This window comes from Mus caroli, chromosome 13, assembly GCF_900094665.2.
Source record: "Mus caroli chromosome 13, CAROLI_EIJ_v1.1, whole genome shotgun sequence".
Classification (NCBI taxonomy): domain Eukaryota; kingdom Metazoa; phylum Chordata; class Mammalia; order Rodentia; family Muridae; genus Mus; species Mus caroli.
This window is the reverse complement of record NC_034582.1, coordinates 62,269,647-62,291,210: the sequence shown is the minus strand read 5'-3', so window position 1 is coordinate 62,291,210 and position 21,564 is coordinate 62,269,647. Positions and strand designations below refer to the sequence as shown.

Genomic DNA, 21,564 nt, shown 5'->3' with positions numbered 1-21,564 from the left:
ACAGGTGGGCCATACTTTCCCATTCCATCTGAGGCTTATCCTTCAAATTAGCCCCGGCAGGCATGATTTTCTTATCATATCTACCATAATTGCTATCCTAAATCACTAATACCATGTCATTTAAAATAGTAAAGCCACTAATATACTCCAAGGCAAAATCAAGTTCCAAAGATTTGATTCTCTATCCGAACCCCAGAGTCGGGCTGTGATTTCTTCTGTTAAGTTGACTGAAATTAGATCAGAGATGCAGGGCATCCAGGAGCTGCCACACTGATCACCTTGAGTCACAAATGTGGATTGGCTCTGATCTCCAAATAGGTTCCCTAGAGAAGAGACTGTGCATGGCTGGCATGAATTCATAGCAAGGCCTTCAGCCCCAGGCCTTCTAGCCAGGCCCCTCTCCATTCACCAAGGAAGGCATTGCATTGAGGCTTCCTGTAGAGCTGGGCCAGCATAGCCATGCATCCCAGAGCCAAGGAACATAAATTTTCTGACACATAAGAACTATAGGCAGGCGGATTTCTGAGTTCAAGGCCAGCCTGGTCTACAAAGTGAGTGCCAGGACAGCCAGGGCTACACAGAGAAACCTTGTCTCGAAAAACAAAAAAAAAAAAAAAAAAAAAAAACTATCTTGGTTTTGCATTTTGCACCAGCTTTACAAATTTTCATCTTTAATGACCACCCCCCCACACACTATAACCTTTTAAAATTTGTGAGATAATTCTTTTACCATAGAAATGATCTATGACACAGAAATATTTAGGCCAGAGTTCTAGACTGAGCTGCAAGTACTATGAAACCCTAGGTACTCGAGCACAAATGGTGTGTGTATGTGTGTGTGAGTGCTTGGGGTGCTAGGGCCTGAACTCAGTTCCTTATGAAACCCTAGGTACTTGAGCACAAATGGTGTGTGTGTGTATGTGTGTGTGTGTGTATGTGAGTGCTTGGGGTGCTAGGGACTGAACTCGGTTCCTTGTGCCTGTGAAGCAAGCACTGTGTAGCACCAGGGAAATCCTTTCCAAATAGTAAACACAATCACTCCATCCTTCTAGGAAAGCTCTCAATGTCCTTTGCACCCACACTCCTTACTCTGCCCACAGTCTGAATACTTCTGTACATGCTGGCTCTCTGCTCTTTTGCACACTGCTCTTCCCCCACCCACCAGGGCCAAGTACTTTCCAGCCATGAGACTGACCATATAGCAGCCATTTTCTTTAGCTGAAGGCCCTGATCCCTGACTGTGCTACATGCACAGACATTTAGTTGCATCTAAACTTTACACGGAGTGTCACTCCCTCACCACTCCAGTGGAAGCAGCCAAGTGGCTTTCACCTCATCCAGTTTTAATTAGCTAATACTTAATAACAGCTTATAATTTTTACTATTAAATTCTTTAGTAGTTTGCTTATTGTGGCTGCTGTCTGGTCCTTGGGTGGAGGAGGGAGTCACGGGGACAGAGTCTTATTCATTGCATCCCTTTAGGTCTTCAAACCTGTCACATGCTAGTAAACAGCTGCTGGTGAAAACTTCTAAGTAAATTTAAAAAGATGAACAGTTGCTGGGTATGGTGGCACACAAGTTTAATCCCTGAGCTCAGGGAGATCTCTAAAGCATTAAAGCCAGCTTTATCTACACAGTGAGGTCCAGGACAGCCAGGGATACACAGATCTGTTGCAAAGACAACCAAACAAACAAAAATGAAGAATTACCTTAAAAAATGAAGGAGGCAGCTTAAAAGCAAAATATTCTCTTAAAATTTCAAGTATGGTTATACTGTCCTAACCTAAAATAATTTATTTTATGTCTTACTTAGGCAGGATGAAATAAAAAAATCTAAGTATGAAAACTGTATTTTAGACTCATTCAGGCAATTTGAATTTCTGGATGACAGAATCAAAAATAAGACTAAAAAAAGAAAAAAAAAGTATAAAAATAGGTGGGCAGTGGTGGTGCACACCTTTAATCCCAGAACTTGGGAGGTAGAGGCAGGCAGATTTCTGAGTTTGAGGCTAGCCTGGATTACAGAGTAAGTTCCAGGACAGCCAGAGCTACACAGAGAAACCCTGACTCGAAAAAACAAAAACAAAACAAAATAAAAACCCTCAATATTTATATGCGTAATGATAAACTTCAGACCAAATGAGGTTCTGTCTGTCAGTAGAGATCTCTCTTTTCTGAGTTCCTAGAAACTACACTGCTGGGCTTCCACAGATGCTATCAAGATAAATGTGCTGTTATCATGTAGTTGAGCACCAGCTCTAGGAAAGGGAAACAAGGTTCATTTGCTGAAGCTAAGCTCTGTGTATAATAATAAACAAAACAGCAGAAGTAGGCATATGCAACAGAAAATGATCCTATGTATGAGAGTTTATGCCATCAGCAACCATTTATTTTTTGATCAAAGAATCTAACATTTTTGTATTAGGCACACTAAAAATGGTTTGTTTGTTTGTTTTTAAGGTATGGTGTAAAACCACTATTGTGACACACAGAAAAAGGGTGTTTTTAAAGTAGAAAATAATTTTATCTACTAATGGGACTCACCAAAAACCATTCGCCATAAGGCTGGATGAGGTCGAGTAAATGGACCTGCAAAGAGATGATATGAGGTTAGAATAAACTGGATTGTTTTTGTTCTCCCCCCCCCTCCCCATAACTTTTGAAACACCCTTCTTAACCTTGGAGAACTGGAGAACTATGAACCCCACATGCTAAGAAGGAGATCCCAGTCAGGGCTTTCTTGCTGCCTATTGTAGCCTGGACTTTGCCTTTAGTTGCCCCTTGCTGAACTTGACCTCAGGAGCTGGTGACTAAACAGGGAAGGATGCAGAGCTATCTATCATCTGTGCTTCTCCACTCCAGTCAGTAGGGGCAGTAGTACTCAGAGGTCCCTCACTTGGAAACTGAGGGTCATGGCTCCAGTAGGGTTCAGTGTAGAACCTGTTTTGTTTGGTTTTATTTCCAATGCTCAAAGCAGTCATGTCAGGTGAGCTCTATGAGCATTCTTGGGGTGCACAGATAAAGAAATTGGCCTAGAATGGTGAAATAATCTGTCTTCAGTCAGCTAACAGTAGAGTTAGATGAAGCTTCTCAGTCAGGTCTATAGTCACTGAGATGCAGTCAGGAGAGGTAACAGTCTGAGGAAAGGTCTTTATTACAGAATATAGCCAGGGGCCACAGAAGTGGAAGAGCAGCCCACTGGACCGTCCTCTTCTTGTTAAAAGAACCAAAGAATAATGAAGAATAGGAAGGAGGAAATGGAAAGCAATGTGAAGTAGACATCACACCCTTTCATTTCCTAGTCTCCCAAGGGCTCTTCTACTACAGGACTTTATAGAATATTTCCCTACAGAACTAGGAAGAAATCTAGAAACCCTGTTGGGGTAATATTATTGTGAACTGTGTGAAGATTATTCAAGCTGGGCATGGTGGCACACGCCTTTAGTCCCAGGATTTGGGAGGAGGAGGCAGGCAGATTTCTGAGTTCGAGGGCAGCCTGGTCTACAAAGTGAGTTCCAGGACAGCCCAGGCCATACAGAGAAACCCTGTCTTGAAAAACCAAAAAAAATAAAAAAATAAAAAGCTGATTTCTGTGCCTGCAGAACAGTGCAGACCAGACTTTGGCATTGTTATTTATATGGCTACATCATATTTTATAAACATTCCTTCTCTCACCTTCTGAATGGTTTTAATAAAAAGATGATGGCCTAGACCAAAGGCAAGAAAGAAAGGAGGGGCTTCTAGGCAGAGAGAGGGGCTCTGGGAGAGGTAGGAGACTCACCACCCAGACACGGACATATGAAACTGAGGAGGGGGTAACAACCTATGTGGCAGAACCTAGTTTAGTATAAATGGGTTAATTGAATTATGAAGTAGCTGGAAACAAGCTTAGCTATAATGCCTATTCATTCATAAATAAAATCAAGTCTCGGTGTCATTATTTAGGAGCCCCATTACAGAACCTAATCCTGCTATACATCCACTGACAGGCAAAGGGTGTCTGCTGAATGTCCACCTCTCTCTTGTTTAACTCAGGTCTACTCTAAACTACGAGAGGTAACCCAAGTTCCTCTGCAATTTCCCAATCGCTACATACCTACTAGATATCTATATGCCCAATTGACTCTGGGTATTATAAATTCCTGTCCTCAGGACTGGGCAGAAGTAATATATGACCCAATTCTAGCCCAAGAGAATTGAGAACAAGTACACTAAAAGACTTATAGAAAAGAATTTTTCAAGTTCTGTGTCACAGCATAAGTTTATAGTTTAGGAGCACAGAAGGCTGGCTCATGAGGATTAGGAATTCAAAGCCAGCCCAGGCTAGAAAACTAAACCCTGTGTAGTGGATTGAATAGGAATGGCCCCCACACACTCTTGTGTTTGAATGCTTGGTCCATAGGGAATACCAATATTAGAAGGTGTGGCCTTGTTGGAATAGATGTGGCCTTGTTGAAAGAAGTGTGTGGCTATAGGGGTAGGCTTTGAGGTCCCATATGCTCAAGCTAGGCCTAGTGGGGCAGCCTCTTTCTGCTGTCTTTACATCAAGATATAGAACTCTCAGTTCCTTCCCCAGCACCATGCTTTCCTTTTTAAGAGTTGCCTTGGTCATGGTGTCTCTTCACATCAATAGAAACCCAAACTAAGACACCCTTTCTCAAAAATTAAAAAGCAGGAGGCTTAGTCAGTAACCATTTGTTGTGCAAGTAGGAAGACCTGAGTTCAAATCCCAGAAAGCTGACTCCAACAGCTCAAATTTATAATCCCAGGCCTGCAATGGGTAAACTGGGAGGAAGAGACAGAAGAATCCCTGAGAGCTCACAATCTACACACCCTAGCATATGCAAACAACAGGGAGACCAACACCCAAGGTTATCACTGACCTCCATCTGTATGCTATGGCACACATGTACCTACATGCACTCATATCAACATAGACACATACATACATACTTATCACACAAACACACACATGCACGAGCGCGCACACAGACACACACACACACACACAGAGGTTTTTAAAAATCAGAAGCAGGTTATTTTACTCCTAATAACACAGAAAATAATCTAAGCTCATCTACTGATGGACAATGCTGAGCCTGGGTGCCAGGTTAAGCCCATCTGGGTGGAGCCGTCCAGGGCTAACTGTTCATGACAACAGAAGAGAAAGGGATGAAGAATGTGGGTCTTCACAGCCACGTGTTGTATTTTTGTAGCTCCAGAGCCATGCTACCCCTGAGCTCTATGTTATATAAGAGTGTAAAAAACTTCCTCATCCTTCAACCTATTCTGAATAGAGTTTTCTAGTACTCATGCTATGCAGACCCTCCTAAATAATCGCAGAGCCCTGTCCATAAGAGTAGACCAACTCCACCACACCGGTGTCATATTTGAATTCACACATGCAAGATGAGTCACATGGTCATCAACAAACAGACCTATACACAAGCATTTGGGGGCAGCCTTTAATAGTTCAAGGACATACATCTATGAAGCTTCTAAAACAGAACACGCTGGATATGAAGGCATGTTCCCAAATGTCTCTGAAGGAAAACATAGGTTTGGAACTTCCATTCTCTCCTTCGTTTCCATAATAATGTTTGAAAGCATGTGCCAAGGGTGGGGAGAATAGAGAAAAGGTGACACCACCAGAGCAGGAGATGAGACATATAATGTATACTGTACTCAGGAATGTATCCTTGCATGGTACCTCCAGCAAGGCCAGCGGCCTGAAAGCTGGAGCTGAAGGAAAAGCTGCAAAGCCCTCCACTACCTCCACTAAGTCCCCCTGAACCTATTTCTATAGAATTCTTCCACACCGAAAAATGAGTTTTATGACTTTACATAAAGTATGAGCAAGTGGCCTTTGAAAAACAAATTATGTAAACATGTGTGCCGGGCAAGCATGGTTGCAAGAGAGGCTTGGTGCCTGCTTTCCTGATATGGTTTGTCCCCAAAAGCTCTGGAAATGCCTGTTGAAATCTGATTGCTTCCTTAGCTGACTGCTGCTGTGCTGGTGCTGGGAAGAGGGGCTTTTAAGAGGTGTTTGAAAGATTCATGAAGCTCTGTAGTTAATCAGGTTAATGTTAATTCTCATGGGTTTGATGAAACTCTGGCTCTCAAGGGGTTGGATTACTTATCTGGAGTTTGACTTACTATAAAGATGTCTGTAGTTCCTATTTTTATCTCCTCAGAAGGCTCAGATCAATATTCTAGCTTCTTCTAATCACATACTATCTGAGGGTAGCAGAATAGCACCATACCTAACCTTGACTTGCCTTTAGCAATAAATAGCCAAAGTATTCTATGGACAGGCCAACCAAGTCCACAGTATGGGAAGAGAAAACCTGACAGAAAGGAAAAGAAACAGAAGGAAGGGGAAGCATTATCACACAGCCATGTGAAAGCCCTACATAGTGGATCTAGTATGAGAGATGGCTAGAGAAAGGCTGAGGCAGGGAAGACACAGACCCAAGCCTGAAAGCCAGTCAAACTAGGATAGGTAGTTGACTTCAGATGATGACTGGTGGTCACAGGTTTCGGCTTTCTCATCTATAAACTGAGTGGGCTGAAATAGGTGAGCTCTATATGGGTCCTTCTCTCCTCATCTGGACTACAGTGCCTGCATGGCTTGGCTAAGGAAACAGTAATAGGTAGGGAACAAGAACATGGGTTTATCATCCCAAATCAAAAGAAAATCACAGTCCCATGATGGGAGAATGATTAAAAGGCTTCACTAAAGAATGGAGGAAAACCCAGATGTTAAACCAAACGTTACTTCAAATAGATTTAATTCCCTACCTCTATGCCTTTGGTATCCTGAAAAAAGTATGTGTGAAAGACATCCAATGCTCAGTTACTGAAGAAGCACCAGGGAAAACACACTTGCAAATCAGGGCTATTAAGACTTACTTCAAATTTTCAGGAAGCTCTGGACTCAAAATAACCAGAAAATGAATGGAAAGGCAGATAGACAGACAGACAGACAGACAAATATACCTTCAAGTCATGAAAACATGACCACTAAGAACTAAGCTGCATTTTTATAACACTTTTGAAAATAGAACAGGGAAAGGAAACAAAGACTTTGGCAACATTCCAACATGGCATTCTTGAAGGAAACACTGGGCTAAATAACGCCCAAAGTCTCCTTCTAAGCTGAAAATCTGAAGACCCTGAATGATACATATACAAAGGAAAACAAAAGTTGGTAGAGCCAAAAAGATATCTGACATTAAGGGATTGTTCTTAGCAAATTTTATAGCAAGGTCAATAATGGACATCTTGTCCTTAAATCTTACAAATTGTGAATAACTATAAACATCAATCATCAAGAAAAAATGTATTCTATCTGCATACAATCTGTAGGTTCTCATATAGTGCAATATTTCCACTAAAGGTAAATTTAAAAAGATGAGATGAGAGTATAGGAGATGGCTTAGCAGGTAAAGCAATTGCCCCAAAATGTAAGGACCAAACTTCAAAATCCCAGCACCCACACAGCTACCTGGCAGGTATGATGGTCCATCTGCAATCATAGCATAAGTGGTAGAGTCAGATCGGTCTTGGAAGAATTGGCAAGCTCAGGGTTCAAATGAGACCCTGCCTCAATATGTAAGATAGTGACCCAAGAAAACACCTAATGTCAACCTCTGGTCTCCATTCCACACACATACACTTGGCATGAGAACACACACACACACACACACACACACACACACACACACACACATACCCCACACAAGTAAAAACAAAGAAAGCTCCCAAATAACAGGGAACTTAGAATTCCTTTTTGAAGAAACTCGGAGTTGTGGGTCCACTGTCTTGACTTCCAGGCTATCAGTAAAAATTACCATATTTTTATAAACACAGTGCTACACAGAAGAAACAAATTAACAAAACAAAATTCCATTGCCACCAGCCTGGGAAACCTGGAGGCCTTTGCCATGGATCATATCCAGCAGCATTCAGTAACATCCAGAACGAGCTTCATAAGCTATACATAGCACTCTGCTGAAGCATGGGAGCCTACATGCTGAATAATCTTGAAGAATGCTATTTAAAATCTAAGTAGATCCATGGAGCATAAGGCAGACTGCAAAAAATCTCAGAGGTGTGAGAAAAATACAAAGCAACAGTAAGCATTTAGAAATGGGTACAGAGGGCTGTAGATATGGCTCAGCAGTTAAGAGCACTGACTGCTCTTCCAGAGGTCCTGAGTTCAATTCCCAGCAACCACATGGTGGCTCACAACCATCTGTAATGGGATCTGATGCCCTCTTCTAGTGTGTCTGAAGAGAGCAATAGTGTACTCATATGCATAAAATAAATAAATAAATCTTTTTAAAAAGAAATGGGTACAGAGAACAAGCATAGAACATTCTAGAAAGGAGATATGGAAAGGGATTAATTAAGAACAAAATAGAACAACTTCTAAGGAGAACTTCAGAGGGAAGGTATGGATCAGTTAGAAGCACGTATGAAAGATTTTGCCTCTTTATCTAATCCTGACAGAAGGGGTTTATAGAAATCATCTGATTCCTGCTTGATCCAAATGCTCAATCAGCAAAGGTAACTGTGACAACAGATAGCAAATTGTTTAAGTAATAAATACTCATTACTTATTGGAGCTAGTTCTATCTTTGGCAAAACAAAACAAAACAAAACAAAACAATATACTGAGTACTGTACATCTCAGCTAGTAATAATAAAAACATAGAAAAGAACAGCTGAGCTGGCCACTGCAGTTGATGCCTGTAATTGCTTGTGATCCCAGCACTCAGAAGCCCAGGAAGGAGAACCAAGCAGTCAAGGCCTCCCAGTGTTTTAGAGCAAGTTCCAGACAGCCTTAGAATACATAGGGAGATCTTGTTCCGGAATAACAGCTTAACAAACAAATAAAAAGAACAGTTATCAAGAGTTTAGCAGTCACCATGACTTGCATGTGGTTCAGCTACAGAGGGCTTAGATGTCAAAAGCTCCGTCCCACAGTAGAATGTTAAAAGGCAGTAAAGGTGTAGGAGGCAGGACCTAGTGGGTGGTCACTGAGTGTTGCCCTCAAAACAAATAATGCAGTTCTCTTGGGACCCTGGTTAGTTCTCTTCAAAGCGTCATTATAAAATATCAAATCTAGGGGCTGGAAAGATGGCTCAGTGGTTAAGAGCACTGACTGCTCTTCCGAAGATTCTGATTCAAATCGCAGCAACCACATGGTGGCTCACAACCATCCATGAGATCTGATACCCTTTTCTGGTGCATCTGAAGACAGCTACAGTGTACTTAGATATGATAATAAATAAATCTTTAAAAATATATATCAAATCTAGTCTTACCATGTAAGCTCCCTCTCTTGTACATAATTCTAACATGAGACCATGTACCATGATGCAAAGGCAAGGAGCCTCACCAGAGCATGTAGAATGGACTTTCAGCTTGAAAACTGTGAGCTTCACAACCTCCATGCTTTATGAGGTATGCAGTCCCAGGTATTTTGTTATTGCAATTAAAAAACAAGCCAAGCTGGGCAGTGGTGGGGCATGACTTTAATCACAGCACTTGGGAGGCAGAGGCAAGCAGATCTCTGAGTTCGAGGCCAGCCTGGTCTACAGAGCCAGTTCCAGGACAGCCAGGACTACACAGAGAAACCCTGTTTCGATAAAAAGGAAAAAAAAGAAAACAAAACAAAACAACACATACGTTTAATATTATTAATTAAGTTAGCTCTCAGAATATCTTCCTGTTATCCCCATCAAACAGGAGAAAAACTGAAACACATTTAAGGATATGGGGGCCACAGAGCTGGGAAGGGCCAATGTAGCTACTGAGTCTATATCCACGATAGTTATGCAAAACCCATCTTCTAGATAATTTGCATCTCAAAGACTCTCCAGGGCATGCTGCGCAGTAGAACTTCATTAACTTAAGACATGACTCACCATTGGGGAACGCTAGCACGCTGATGATGAGAAAGAAGAGAATCACAGAAAGGATGCCTCTCCAGATGTTGTCTTCAGGAACAGAGTCATCCCTGAAAATGGAAAACGGCATTGAGAATCCACCTTCGCGTTTAGACAGGAAACCAAAATCCAGTATGCTTTCCTCAGTCAAACACCAGGGATTGCGGACTTACTTTTGCTGAGCGAAGTCACTACACACAGTTCACTGTTCAGTGTCACATCCTAAAACCCACACTCTCACAGTAAAGCCCAGGTCTAACATGAAAGGAAACAGTGGCTGAAGGTAGAGCTCAGTGGTGTTATGTGCTTCGCATCCACAAAGCTCATCTCTGCCACCAAAACTTCAATGAAATAATATATAAAGAAAACTGATCATCTTAAACACCAACATATATTCTACTCAAACATTCATTTGAGATCCACTGTTCTTCAAACACAAAACCCCAAGATGTCAAAAACACAAAGTTTTGTTTTAGAGAAATATCTTGATCTTAAAAAATACAAAAGATACTGTTGGTATCAGGATCAGCTCTGAACTCAGTGACATCACACCTAGGTGACAGAAACCCGCCCATCTGTAGTCATGGCAACCAATACACATTCCCACCTGTACCTGTGAGCGGGCTATGTAACTATCCACAGAAAAGGCAGACCCTTCTGACCTCTCTCTCTCTCTTCCCCTCTCCCCTTCTTGGCCCCCACCTTTGCCCTCTCCCCCCACCGTAAACCTCTGCCAAGTGGAGCTGCTTTAGCCTGGTGTGGTCTGTCTGGATGCAAAAGCTGCGCTTCTAACACAACAGATACTCTTGCTTGATAAAGGCAGTGGCAAGGGAAATTTTCATAAAGTCAGAATGGAACATGAAATTACCAGGAAAGAAGCAATGTGACAAAATTATATCAACTATTCTTGAAAATTGACCTACAAGATGCAAGAAGAGGCATGAAAATGGTAGTAAACAATGAAGCAGTAGTAAGCCAAGAAAATCAGGAGGAGAAAAGAAAAACCACAAGATTTAAAAATCAGAGTGGAAGCAGAATGATAAAAAAAAAAAATAAAAAAAAAGTCACCCTTCCTCTCATGTCTGACTTTCTAACATCACTTGTTTATTGATTCATCAACCCAGTGATTGGACTAGCCCCATCCGTTGGTTGATAAGTGTTCCCTTGCCAGAATCACACTTCTGAAATGGGTACTTAATCCCTTCTGTTCTTGGAACCTGACACATGCTACATTTTACAGACTGTGGACTAACTCTTGGTAACAATGAGCTACTGTGCAAACACTATGTTACACCCTTTATGTTGAAGGAGTGAGACAGACAGACTGATAGACTAATAAACACTAACCGGTAATATATGTGGAACTCACAAAAAGCAAATGCAATGTGGGAAACAGAAATGTAAGACAAGAAGAGGATTTCCTCAATTATTGATAATTTCTGAGAAGCTTGACAGAAGAAAGTTCAGTACTGCAGTTTTTTAAATGCAAAATGAGTAGGCAGAAAGTATGATATAAAACAGAATGGAAGGAGGCATTTCAAAGGCAAAGAGACAAGAAGCTGAATTCATGACAGGCAGTGGCAGCTAATCCCAGCACTTGGGAGGCAGAGGCAGGTGGGTCTCTAAGTTTGAGGCGATCCTGATCTATAGAGCAAGCTCTAGGACAGGCTATGCAGAGAAACCCTGTTTTGAAAAACTCAAATCAAACAAAAAAACCCAAACAACAAGAACAACAACCTCCCTCCCCAGAAGCTGTGTGGGTTAAGGTTCTTGCTGTGTAAGTCTTTGATCCCCAGAACCCATAGAAAGGTGGAAGAGAACAAAAGTTGTCCTCTAGTCTCCACATAAGCCCACACATTCACAATGTGTGCCCTCACACACACACAAACACAAAAGAAAAAAAAGTTATCCCACAACATGAAGAGACCTGGAATGATACAAAGCTGCCTTGATAAGGGCTGTCCTAGGGTACTGGGTTAAAAACAGAAGCTGGCAGCTAAGTTTCTGCCACCAATTAATCAGCTACTAGAGTTAGGACAGGGCTGAGCACAGTTCTGAAATGAGGTCACACTGCATTTCCTAGACCATCCATGTGCCCAAGTAGCTTAAAAAGAACTGATGCTAGTTCCATTATAGGGCTCACTCCAAAGCCAAACCTCAGAACCCAACAGATCCCATAGGCCAGCACTGTGTACTTTTATTTCAATGGACACCCCAATGATTTCCTGCCATCCACACTGCCCTAAATATCCTAGCCTGGTCCCATTGGCTGGAACTCAAGGAGGCTCCATAATTCCTTTGACAGGCCACTAGGTCTAACTGAAAAACAGCTACGTAGGAGAAACAACATCTCCCTTCAAAACAACATCCCAGTACCCTTGCTGTGCCATGGTGACACTAATACCTCCTCTTTACCAAGTATGTACTGTGCACTGGGGACTTTACCGACAGTTAACATTATCGCTAATTTTCACAGCCAAATGCAAAACAGATATTATCAACCAGGATTTTAAAATGACACAACTGCCAAGAAACATTGAGTACACGGCCTACAGCATACAGGTTAAGAAGCTACAGGGCTAGCATTGGAACCAGGGCTGCTAGATCCTAAGGATAATGCCACACCTATGACCAGCTTCTGGGAAGTCAGTAAGAGCTGTGCCAGAGACAAAGGGCTGGAAGAAAGGAACTGGACAGCTACATTATACACATGCTACAAGTTAAACTTAAGGGTAAACTCAATCACTGTTGTGTGGAGAAAGGGGGGAAATCATATAATCCACACTTTATCTGAAAATAGTGTAGATGATTAGAAACAAAGTGGGGTAGTATAGACTAGAAAATCTGATTAATTAAAAACACGTCAACCACCTCAGAATGGAAACACTGTCCTGAAGTACAGCACAACACACAGAAACCACGAGCAAATAAGAAATCAGCGCAGAAATAAAAGTGAAAGAAACTGAAGCAGTAGTGCTACCCAAGAAAATCCAAACTTGAGGAAAGTACCTGGGATTTATAGGAAGACAAAGGGCTGTGTGTTCTAACTTGGAAAGCATTCCTTTAAAAATCAATTAACAGAAAACACAACAAACAGTCACAGCAAAATCAACAGGGAAATGGGAGAGGGTTATGAAGAAACTAGCTTCAGGCAAGAAATGAAAGATATTCACGGAAAGAGATGGACAAATAAAGGTAACACTAAGAGACCATTTTTAGCTGACTAAGCGGGAGAGTCTATGAAGAAACAGGTAAGCGGGCACTCTGTGCATTAGTTACAGTTGTGTAAACTTACAACTTTCACAGAGTGAGGGTAAGTGAGAAACATTCTGTACTTACAACCATGTATATCCCGTGGCTCAGCCACTCTCCTCTGAGAACTTCTGCTTAAAACATTCTCTTGTGAATGTTAAATGGAATGCATACAAGGCTGCAAAATCATATATATTCACAAAAGACTAGACACAAGTTAGCCATTCACCAAAGAAATCTGATTAAATTATAGTCTAGTCTCACAGCAGAAAACTAGGTAGCCATAAAAAGGAATGGAAGTTTCTACAAATTAACTGTTCCCAAAAATTAAAAAGACATCATGAAGTAAAGAAACAACAGAACAGTAGGCATGATAAGCAATTATTTGTATAAATAAGGGTTAATATATAGGAATATAAGCTATAATTTGTATCTAGAGCCACATAAAATGTCTCTGCACCCAAGAAACAAGGAAAAACAAGTTAGGGCCTGAAAGAGAGGCTGGGAGAGACTTTTCCCTCCACAAACCTGTGGTGTAACTTTAACTTCAAACAAAGCGAATAAAAGTCCTTAGAAATCATCAAATCAGTCTCCATTTCCAATTACTGGAAAATGAGATGGCTCAGTGGATAAAGGCTTGTGTGCAAGACTGCAACTCTGAGTTCAATCCCCACAACTCACATAAAGGCAGAGAGACAGAAACTGACTCCACAAAGATGTATTCTGACCCCCACTTCAGCATACATGTACCCCTTCTCTCAACTCTCTCTGACTCACATACACATAATACTTTTTTAATTTAAAAATAATTATTGACTATTGAAAACACACATCAACAATAAGAACTTGGGATCAATACTAAGGATATAAATTCAAAGCCAGATGCAGTAAAACATACAGGTAATCTGAGCACTTAGGACATGAATGTAGGAAGACTGAGAGTTTGAGACCAGCTATGAACAAGACGGCCATTAAGTTCTCGAAGGAACAGGCCCCACTTTGTTCTGACAAGGGACTTCTGGTGCTCACAGCAAGTATACAGTGGATATCTGCAATATATTGGGTGGGGGGCAAGAATGTTGCAGATGATTTGATAGAGTGGGTGGTGATCCCTATTTAACTTACAGTGTCCACTGACAGATTTTCCTTCGCCCTGCAAAGGGTCCCTGCAGGGGCCTGCAGAGCCTACAGCTGGTATTACTATTCGACACCTCCATGCTGTGAACATGGACCCAGTACTATAGAAACCACTCAGAAAGGGAAAAATCAGAGCAGGGAAAGGACAAATCAGGACACTTAGTGACTCTATGACAGTTTAATTTTTGACATGTATGGGCAACTGGAGTATAGTCTTCAGGAGACTAGGCAACCCCACTTACTCATGACCTTTAGACAAAGTTTTTCTCCATGGAACCAGGAAGATAACACGATCTAGTCTTCACCATGACGCCACAAGCCTCTAGGCTAGGTGTCCCTCTTCTCCTCTAATTTCCTTTAATTTGAGTCACTGAATTAGAAAAACCATGTCATAATCAAGGATCATCTTTCTCTGTGGAAAATGTAATCTTAGGTTACAAGATGGACCTATGCTACCTAGATGTGTCATAGTTTTAACGATGTATTTATTCTATCTTAAAGACTTTTGAGATCTGGGTCAAGAATTATTTGCTCAAAGACCCACTAAAGAACTTCTTTCAAGTTTGCATAGGACATATTTCATCCTCTCAATGATGGAAGATATTGGGCATCAACAATTTGACAGGAAAAAAATATTGCAATGAAAGAAGCTAAAATAAATGGCACTGACAACTATATACATGGGTCATCCTCTTAGGTGTTCAGGAAGAGAACCCGCCAAATGAGCTGTGAAGGGTGCTATGTGCTTGTAAATGGGCAACAGGAGCTGAAGGGGGAGAGGTGGGGTGGGGGGAGGGAGAGGACAGACAGAGACACACATACAGAGACAGAAACAGAAGGGGAAAAGGAGAGAGAGAAAGATAGCAGTACTAGGGTGCCTTAGTTAGGGTTTTACTACTGTGAAAAGACACCATGATCAAGGCAAATCTTATAAGGATAGCATTTAATCATCACTAATTTCTTAGCTCCAGCTAAGCAGCATCAATTGTCCCAGTAGTCCCTTCTATTCTGGACTCTAAAGCCAGAGCCACATGGCCAAGCTGCAGAGGTCTGTGGCTTGCTGGGGGCCCCTTGTTCTAATTATATCATCACTAACTTTCTGTTTTCCAACTCCTTCACTACCTAAGCTTGGCTGAAACTTGCTCTGTAGACAGAACTCAGATATCTGCATGCCTGTCTCCTAAACAATGTGATTAAAGGTGTGGTCCACCAAACCTGGATTTAGGTTTTTCTTCACTTAGAATTTGTCTCGGTTCAAGGCTGGCCTTGAACTCAGAGATAGGCTTGTCTTTGTCTCCTGGGATTAAAGGGTTTTACTACTATGCCTGGACCTAAATTTAGCAGGGTGGGATCTTACCCCAAGGTCACTACTCCCTTAATTCAATTTATTATCCTTGAACACAGGACTCAGCTCCATTTCACCTGGTGCCCCTTTAATACTTAAACTATATATTTTCTATTTTTTCTTTCTAAGCTGGCTAAGCTTATTCAAAACGCTCTTCCTGAGACTTAACCAGTGAACAAAGTCTATGATGGGCATCTCAGAGACTTTATCAATGCAATTAATCCGAGTCTCTTCACCTTAGCCTCAGGCAGACTCTTCTGTCAAGGGCAACAAGCAGCCATGTTCTTCACCACACTACTACAAAAACACAGTCTCTAGGCCACATAAGTTCTTCTTCACTGAAATTTCTTGGGCCAGATCTGCACAATTCAAGTCACTCTCAGTAACAAAATCTGCCATACTCTTACTAGGATAGCCCATTAAGCCCCATTTAAAACATTCCACTGTTTTCCAACTCCAAGTCTCAAAATCCATATTGTTCCAAACACAAGCACAGTTAAGCCTATCACAGCAATTCCCCAGACCCTGGTACCAACTTTTGTCATAGTTAGGGTTTTACTGCTGTAAAAATGATACTATGACTCAAGGCAAGTCTTATAAGGAGAACATTTAACTGGGGCTGGCTTACAGATTCAGAGGTTCAGTCCATTATCATGGAGGCTTCAAGCAGAATACTGACTTCCAGGCAGCTAGGATAAAGGTCTTAAAACCCATACCCACAATGCCATGTCTACTCCAAGAAGGCCACACTTACTCCAACAGGGCCACACCTTCTGATAGTGCCACTCCCTGGGCAGAGCATATACAAACCATCACACAGGTTAAGCCAGGGAGGCAGGCAGCTAGAATCAGTTTTGCTTTAATTGGTAATGATCCTTGAAGACAGGCTTGGGAGTATGCTGTTCTAAGGGGCTAGTGATTTGTTAAGCTAAAGTTTGAAATAGTCAATGGAGAACAGGTACGAGAGTCCCCCAAAACCAGCTAAAGATAACCCAGGTGAGCTCAAGGATAGCAAAGAGTTAGGCTGAATGGAATAGGGACAGTTCAGCTGTGGAGCAGTACTGAACACAAAGCCAGGTCCAAGGAAGCAGACCAAGCGGGCTGGACCAGTCCTGGTTTCTGGATTAGCTGAAATGTAAAAACGGCTAACTCCTGTACACAAATTGAGAGCTAGGAGGACTATATCACAAGATAAACTGTGCTATGTCTGAAACAATAAACAAGTATTTGAAAGGACCAGTGTGAATTAGCACCATTTACCAAGAGGCCTATATATATAATTCAGGGTAAGGTACCATTGAAATCAAAGTATTTGAGTCATCCAAGGGTCTATTCACTAGAGATGATCTCAAAGAAACATATAGCTCTTCAATCTAATAGATTATAATCTTATTAGGAGGAAAAACAGACAAATTTAAAAAAAATAAAAAAGATAACTTATTTAATCCTAATTTTTAAATGATTCAAATAACTGGGAAGCAGAAATTGTGAGTATCAATGTTAACTATCCTTCAAATGCAACTTAACACAATGAAGCCTAATAGCAATCTGTGTCTAGAGTTGGTCTAGTGTTGGCTGTACACTTTTTGAGCCATTAGTACAAACCACTAATTAATATCCCTAGTGCCAGAGACATCAAGTTGTCTATTAAAGAAAGAGAGGGGAAAAAAAAAAAAAACATATCTATAAGAAAGCAGGACCAAGACAACCTCATTAGTAGTGTATGGAAGCATTTTTTATTGGGCCTTTATATGCTCTTGAAGGATAAATCAGGAAGACTGGCAGAAACCCCTAGAGAACCACAGAGAGGGCAAGAAATAGGACCCAACGAAAAATTAAAAACTGGAATTTCCAAAGCTGGTAAGGGAAATTAAATTAAATTAAAAACCACTAATCAAAAAACAAAGTAAGCATCTGTCCATTCCCCTGTCCCTTGCCTATTCTCTTAGTTCTATATCTGGAGAAAACAAGGGCAAATGAATTAATAATCACACAGGTACAGCCATTTTCACTAAAACAATGTCATCTACACAGGGGACAATTTCTGTTGACAAGTGCTGCCAATTCACTGCAACCCTTTCAATTATGGGTAACAATGGCAGAAGCATGTGTGAGTTAAATTTTGGGTGTCATTTTCTTTTGTTTTTGAGACAGTCTTAGTATGTAGCCTTGGCTGGCTTGAAAGTCACTATGTTAAATGACTCTGTTTAAAATAGGGGAAGAGAGAACAAGTTTTCTCCATTATAAGACCCTCCTAGTAAGATTTCCAGGGTGAAATAAATAAAAGAAACCTTCCAAGAATATGCACTCAGTGATCATAAGAACTTCCCAACAGGTACTATTTCTGAATGGTTCTACCATCTTCCAATAGCAACATTTTGTATTGAACCTCCCATCAATAAGTACCCTTGAGGTGATACTCAAACTAAAGAACTATCTAACAGAAGAACTCCTGAACAAATCCAACCTTACTTCAGACTTCTGTTTGCTGTATCAAATCCTTCACAATCTAAAACTCTTGCTGGGTATTCATAGTGTATGATCTCACCCAGCACTGTTCTTACATTCTGGTAATACAATACCTTCAAAGTATTCTATTCTCTTAGCTAAGTAATCTTTGCGAAAGAAAAATTAAGCCATAGTTTAAAAGTTTGATTGAAGGAATTGCACTGAACATTGTCTAACCATAAGTTTATATAAGTTTATATAATATACAAAAAGAGCATAGTGTAAAAACTTTTTAGTTGAGAAACCATTACTTCCAATCTTCATGAGACAGTCTTAGCTATCATTATAACATCCTACTTAACACGGACCATAAACTATTACAAAACATAGACACTAGTAACTCTTTAATTCTATTAATTATATATCTGATTTTATGTAAAGTAAATGTGGGGTTAATTCATCAGTATGTGATTTCTTTATGAAATTAGCCTAAGAAATAAAATTATTATAACTTCTGGAAAGCACCATAGCTCAAAGATCAGGTGATTTTTTTAAAATTACTTTTTCACAAGCTGCTAAGATGTGTACTCGTTTTTTTATACTTCTCTGCCACAATGCCTCAACTAGACAGAATATGACCTAAAAAAGAAATTCCAGAACATTACTTTCTGAATTAGAAAAGAAAAAGCTGTATTTTGAACAGCCTACAATAATTTTAAAGATACACTATTGAACAAATTATTCATTCTGCTTTTCATCATGTAAAATTAAATAGTATAAAATGAAAATATATAAATAAAATAATAATAATATAGTTTTTGTCCTTTCAAAAGAACCCTTTCGCCACTCTGTCGCTTCAAACCCACCTATTAGAGGAAGCTAAATAGAAGTTAATGTGAAATAAGCAGGTATAGTTATACAAGGCTCAGTTTCTAATACCTCTACCTTCATTCTCAATTCCAGAACATACTATATCTTCTCAGCAACAAATATAGTTTAGAAAGCTTTATCAAGCAATGAAATGGTGCTTCTTAACTCAGTGCCGTGCACTTAGCTAAGCAACAACTATCTTATGACAATCCTATGAGGTGTTAATACTGGTATTTTCATTTTGCGTACAGATGAGGAGACTGGGGACTAACAAATTAGGCAGTCATACAACTTTTATAGAGTAAAATCCACTGGCATGATGGGTAGTGGACAGTAACCATAATTAGGTTCAAGCGTGAGTTCTCTCCAAAGCTAGAAATGTGACTGGCTAGATGCTATAGGAAGAAAGGTCTCGTCTGCAAAAGAGTAGCATACTTACAACAATGGAAGTGGCACCCCTAGGTAAGAATAACTGTTACCTACTGTTTCTATGTTTGAAGTAACTTATACAAATCAACATCTGCAATTTAGTCTATGTGGTACAGTGCTGTCTCATGTGTGGTCTATATTGTACAGTGCTGTCTCATGTGTGGTCTATGTTGTACAGTGCTGTCTCATGTGTGGTCTATGCTGTACAGTGCTGTCTCATGTGTGGTCTATGTTGTACAGTGCTGTCTCATGTGTAGTCTATGTTGTACATTGCTGTCTCATGTGTGGTCTATGTTATACAGTGCTGTCTCATGTGTGGTCTATGTTGTACATTGCTGTCTCATGTGTGGTCTATGTTGTACATTGCTGTCTCATGTGTGGTCTATGTTGTACAGTGCTGTCTCATGTGTAGTCTATGTGGTACAGTGCTGTCTCATGTGTAGTCTATGTTATACAGTGCTGTCTCATATGTGGTCTATGTTGAACAGTGCTGTCTCATGTGTGGTCTATGCTGTACAGTGCTGTCTCATTTGTGGTCTATGTTGTACAGTGCTGTCTCATTTGTGGTCTATGTTGTACAGTGCTGTCTCATGTGTAGTCTATGTGGTACAGTGCTGTCTCATGTGTAGTCTATGTGGTACAGTGCTGTCTCATGTGTAGTCTATGTGGTACAGTGCTGTCTCATGTGTAGTCTATGCTGTACAGTGCTGTCTCATGTGTAGTCTATGCTGTACAGTGCTGTCTCATGTGTGGTCTATGCTGTACAGTGCTGTCTCATGTGTAGTCTATGCTGTACAGTGCTGTCTCATGTGTAGTCTATGTTGTACAGTGCTGTCTTATGTAGCATTGCATGCCTCTGACCTCCCCTCTACTACATACCAGACATTTCTTCAAAACTTACAACTGGTCAACTTATTCTCCCCAGACTTTGACTGATTACTGATAAAAATAACAGGAAAAGCTGGGTCTGGTGGTTCAAGCTTATACTCACAACACTGGGCTATGGCAGGAGTAAGGGTTAAAGGGTAGCTTAAGCTATACAGTCTAATCCTATCACAAACAAAAAGAAGGGTAAACACTCAGAACATCATATACCAGGTATTCTACTCAACAGTGCACACACTCTTCCTAATCCTGAAGTGAATACAAACTCTTTATTCATTTTATAGGCATGAACCCTCACATTGAGAACAAAGTTAAATAACTTCCCTAAAATCACAGCCAGTTTTGAAATCTTGGTTACTCTTGGAAGCCATAATGGTTTGGTGAGTAGGGTATGACTCCCCTCTCTTTAAAAAATGTAATTCAGATAATATAAATCATAAGACAGAAATAGGGGTGTGTATGTTGTAGGGTCCATTAGCTCCTTGGCTGAGGTCAAGGGGCCACAGATACAGTAGCCTTGTAAGGTACGAAATACACAGCTATTAGATCTGAACATGTGTGTATATTTTTAGGGGAATAAGAGAGCCATGTTATGTGGTGTGCATTTTATGTGCTTTGTTTAGTGTAGTTAGCATTCTCTAGTCTCTAGATAGTACACAACTGTTTGACACTATCCCCTTTCAGCCAGTATTTTAGAGATGCATGAGAGGGCAGGATGTGCCCCTTGTGATGTGTGGTCAGCAGTAGCCTATAGAGTACAGTACATTGGAAATGATGGGTATTGGCTTGTGCTTCATGGGAGGCATCCACTGGGATGTGTGCCAACAGCGACTGCTGATGCTGTGGCATAGAGGTGGTGTTTGAGACTGGGAGAAGAGTTACATTAGATGACTGTGGAAAATGTATATAAAAGGAAAAACAGTGTGGTGCACCTCACATGTACATTTGTGTGTGTGTGCCTGGTAATACTGAATGCCAGAGGATTTTTCTGTGTATGGTGTGTGTTCTATGTGTGTAGTGTGAGTTGAAGGAGGTTCAATCATGAAATGGTTCATGCGGTTTGCCGAGACAGACCACGGATAGAGATCAGAGCCTTCTGATAGTGACAGAGAACGATACAGACCAAGGGGTGTGGGTCACCCAGATAGGTGACCTGCATGAGTTCCTGGTGTGGTCCGATTTGGACATGAGGGGTGGCAGGTGGAAACGTAGGTGGAGAGGACTGTAAGCCACGCGGTAGGC

The 21,564-nt window shown here is 40.8% G+C and overlaps 1 protein-coding gene across 1 annotated transcript in view; it reads right to left on the bottom strand.

Annotated features, from left to right (window-relative positions):
• The window catches only part of Ptdss1 (phosphatidylserine synthase 1), a 62,641-nt gene that overhangs the window by 40,043 nt on the left and 1,034 nt on the right, over positions 1-21,564 (bottom strand). The window contains exons 2-3 of the mRNA XM_021179803.2: positions 9,936-10,027; positions 2,545-2,589 (exon numbers count right to left, since the gene is read on the bottom strand). Of these exons, the coding sequence (XP_021035462.1) occupies positions 2,545-2,589; positions 9,936-10,027 (137 nt within the window). The remainder of the gene's footprint in view (positions 1-2,544; positions 2,590-9,935; positions 10,028-21,564) is intronic.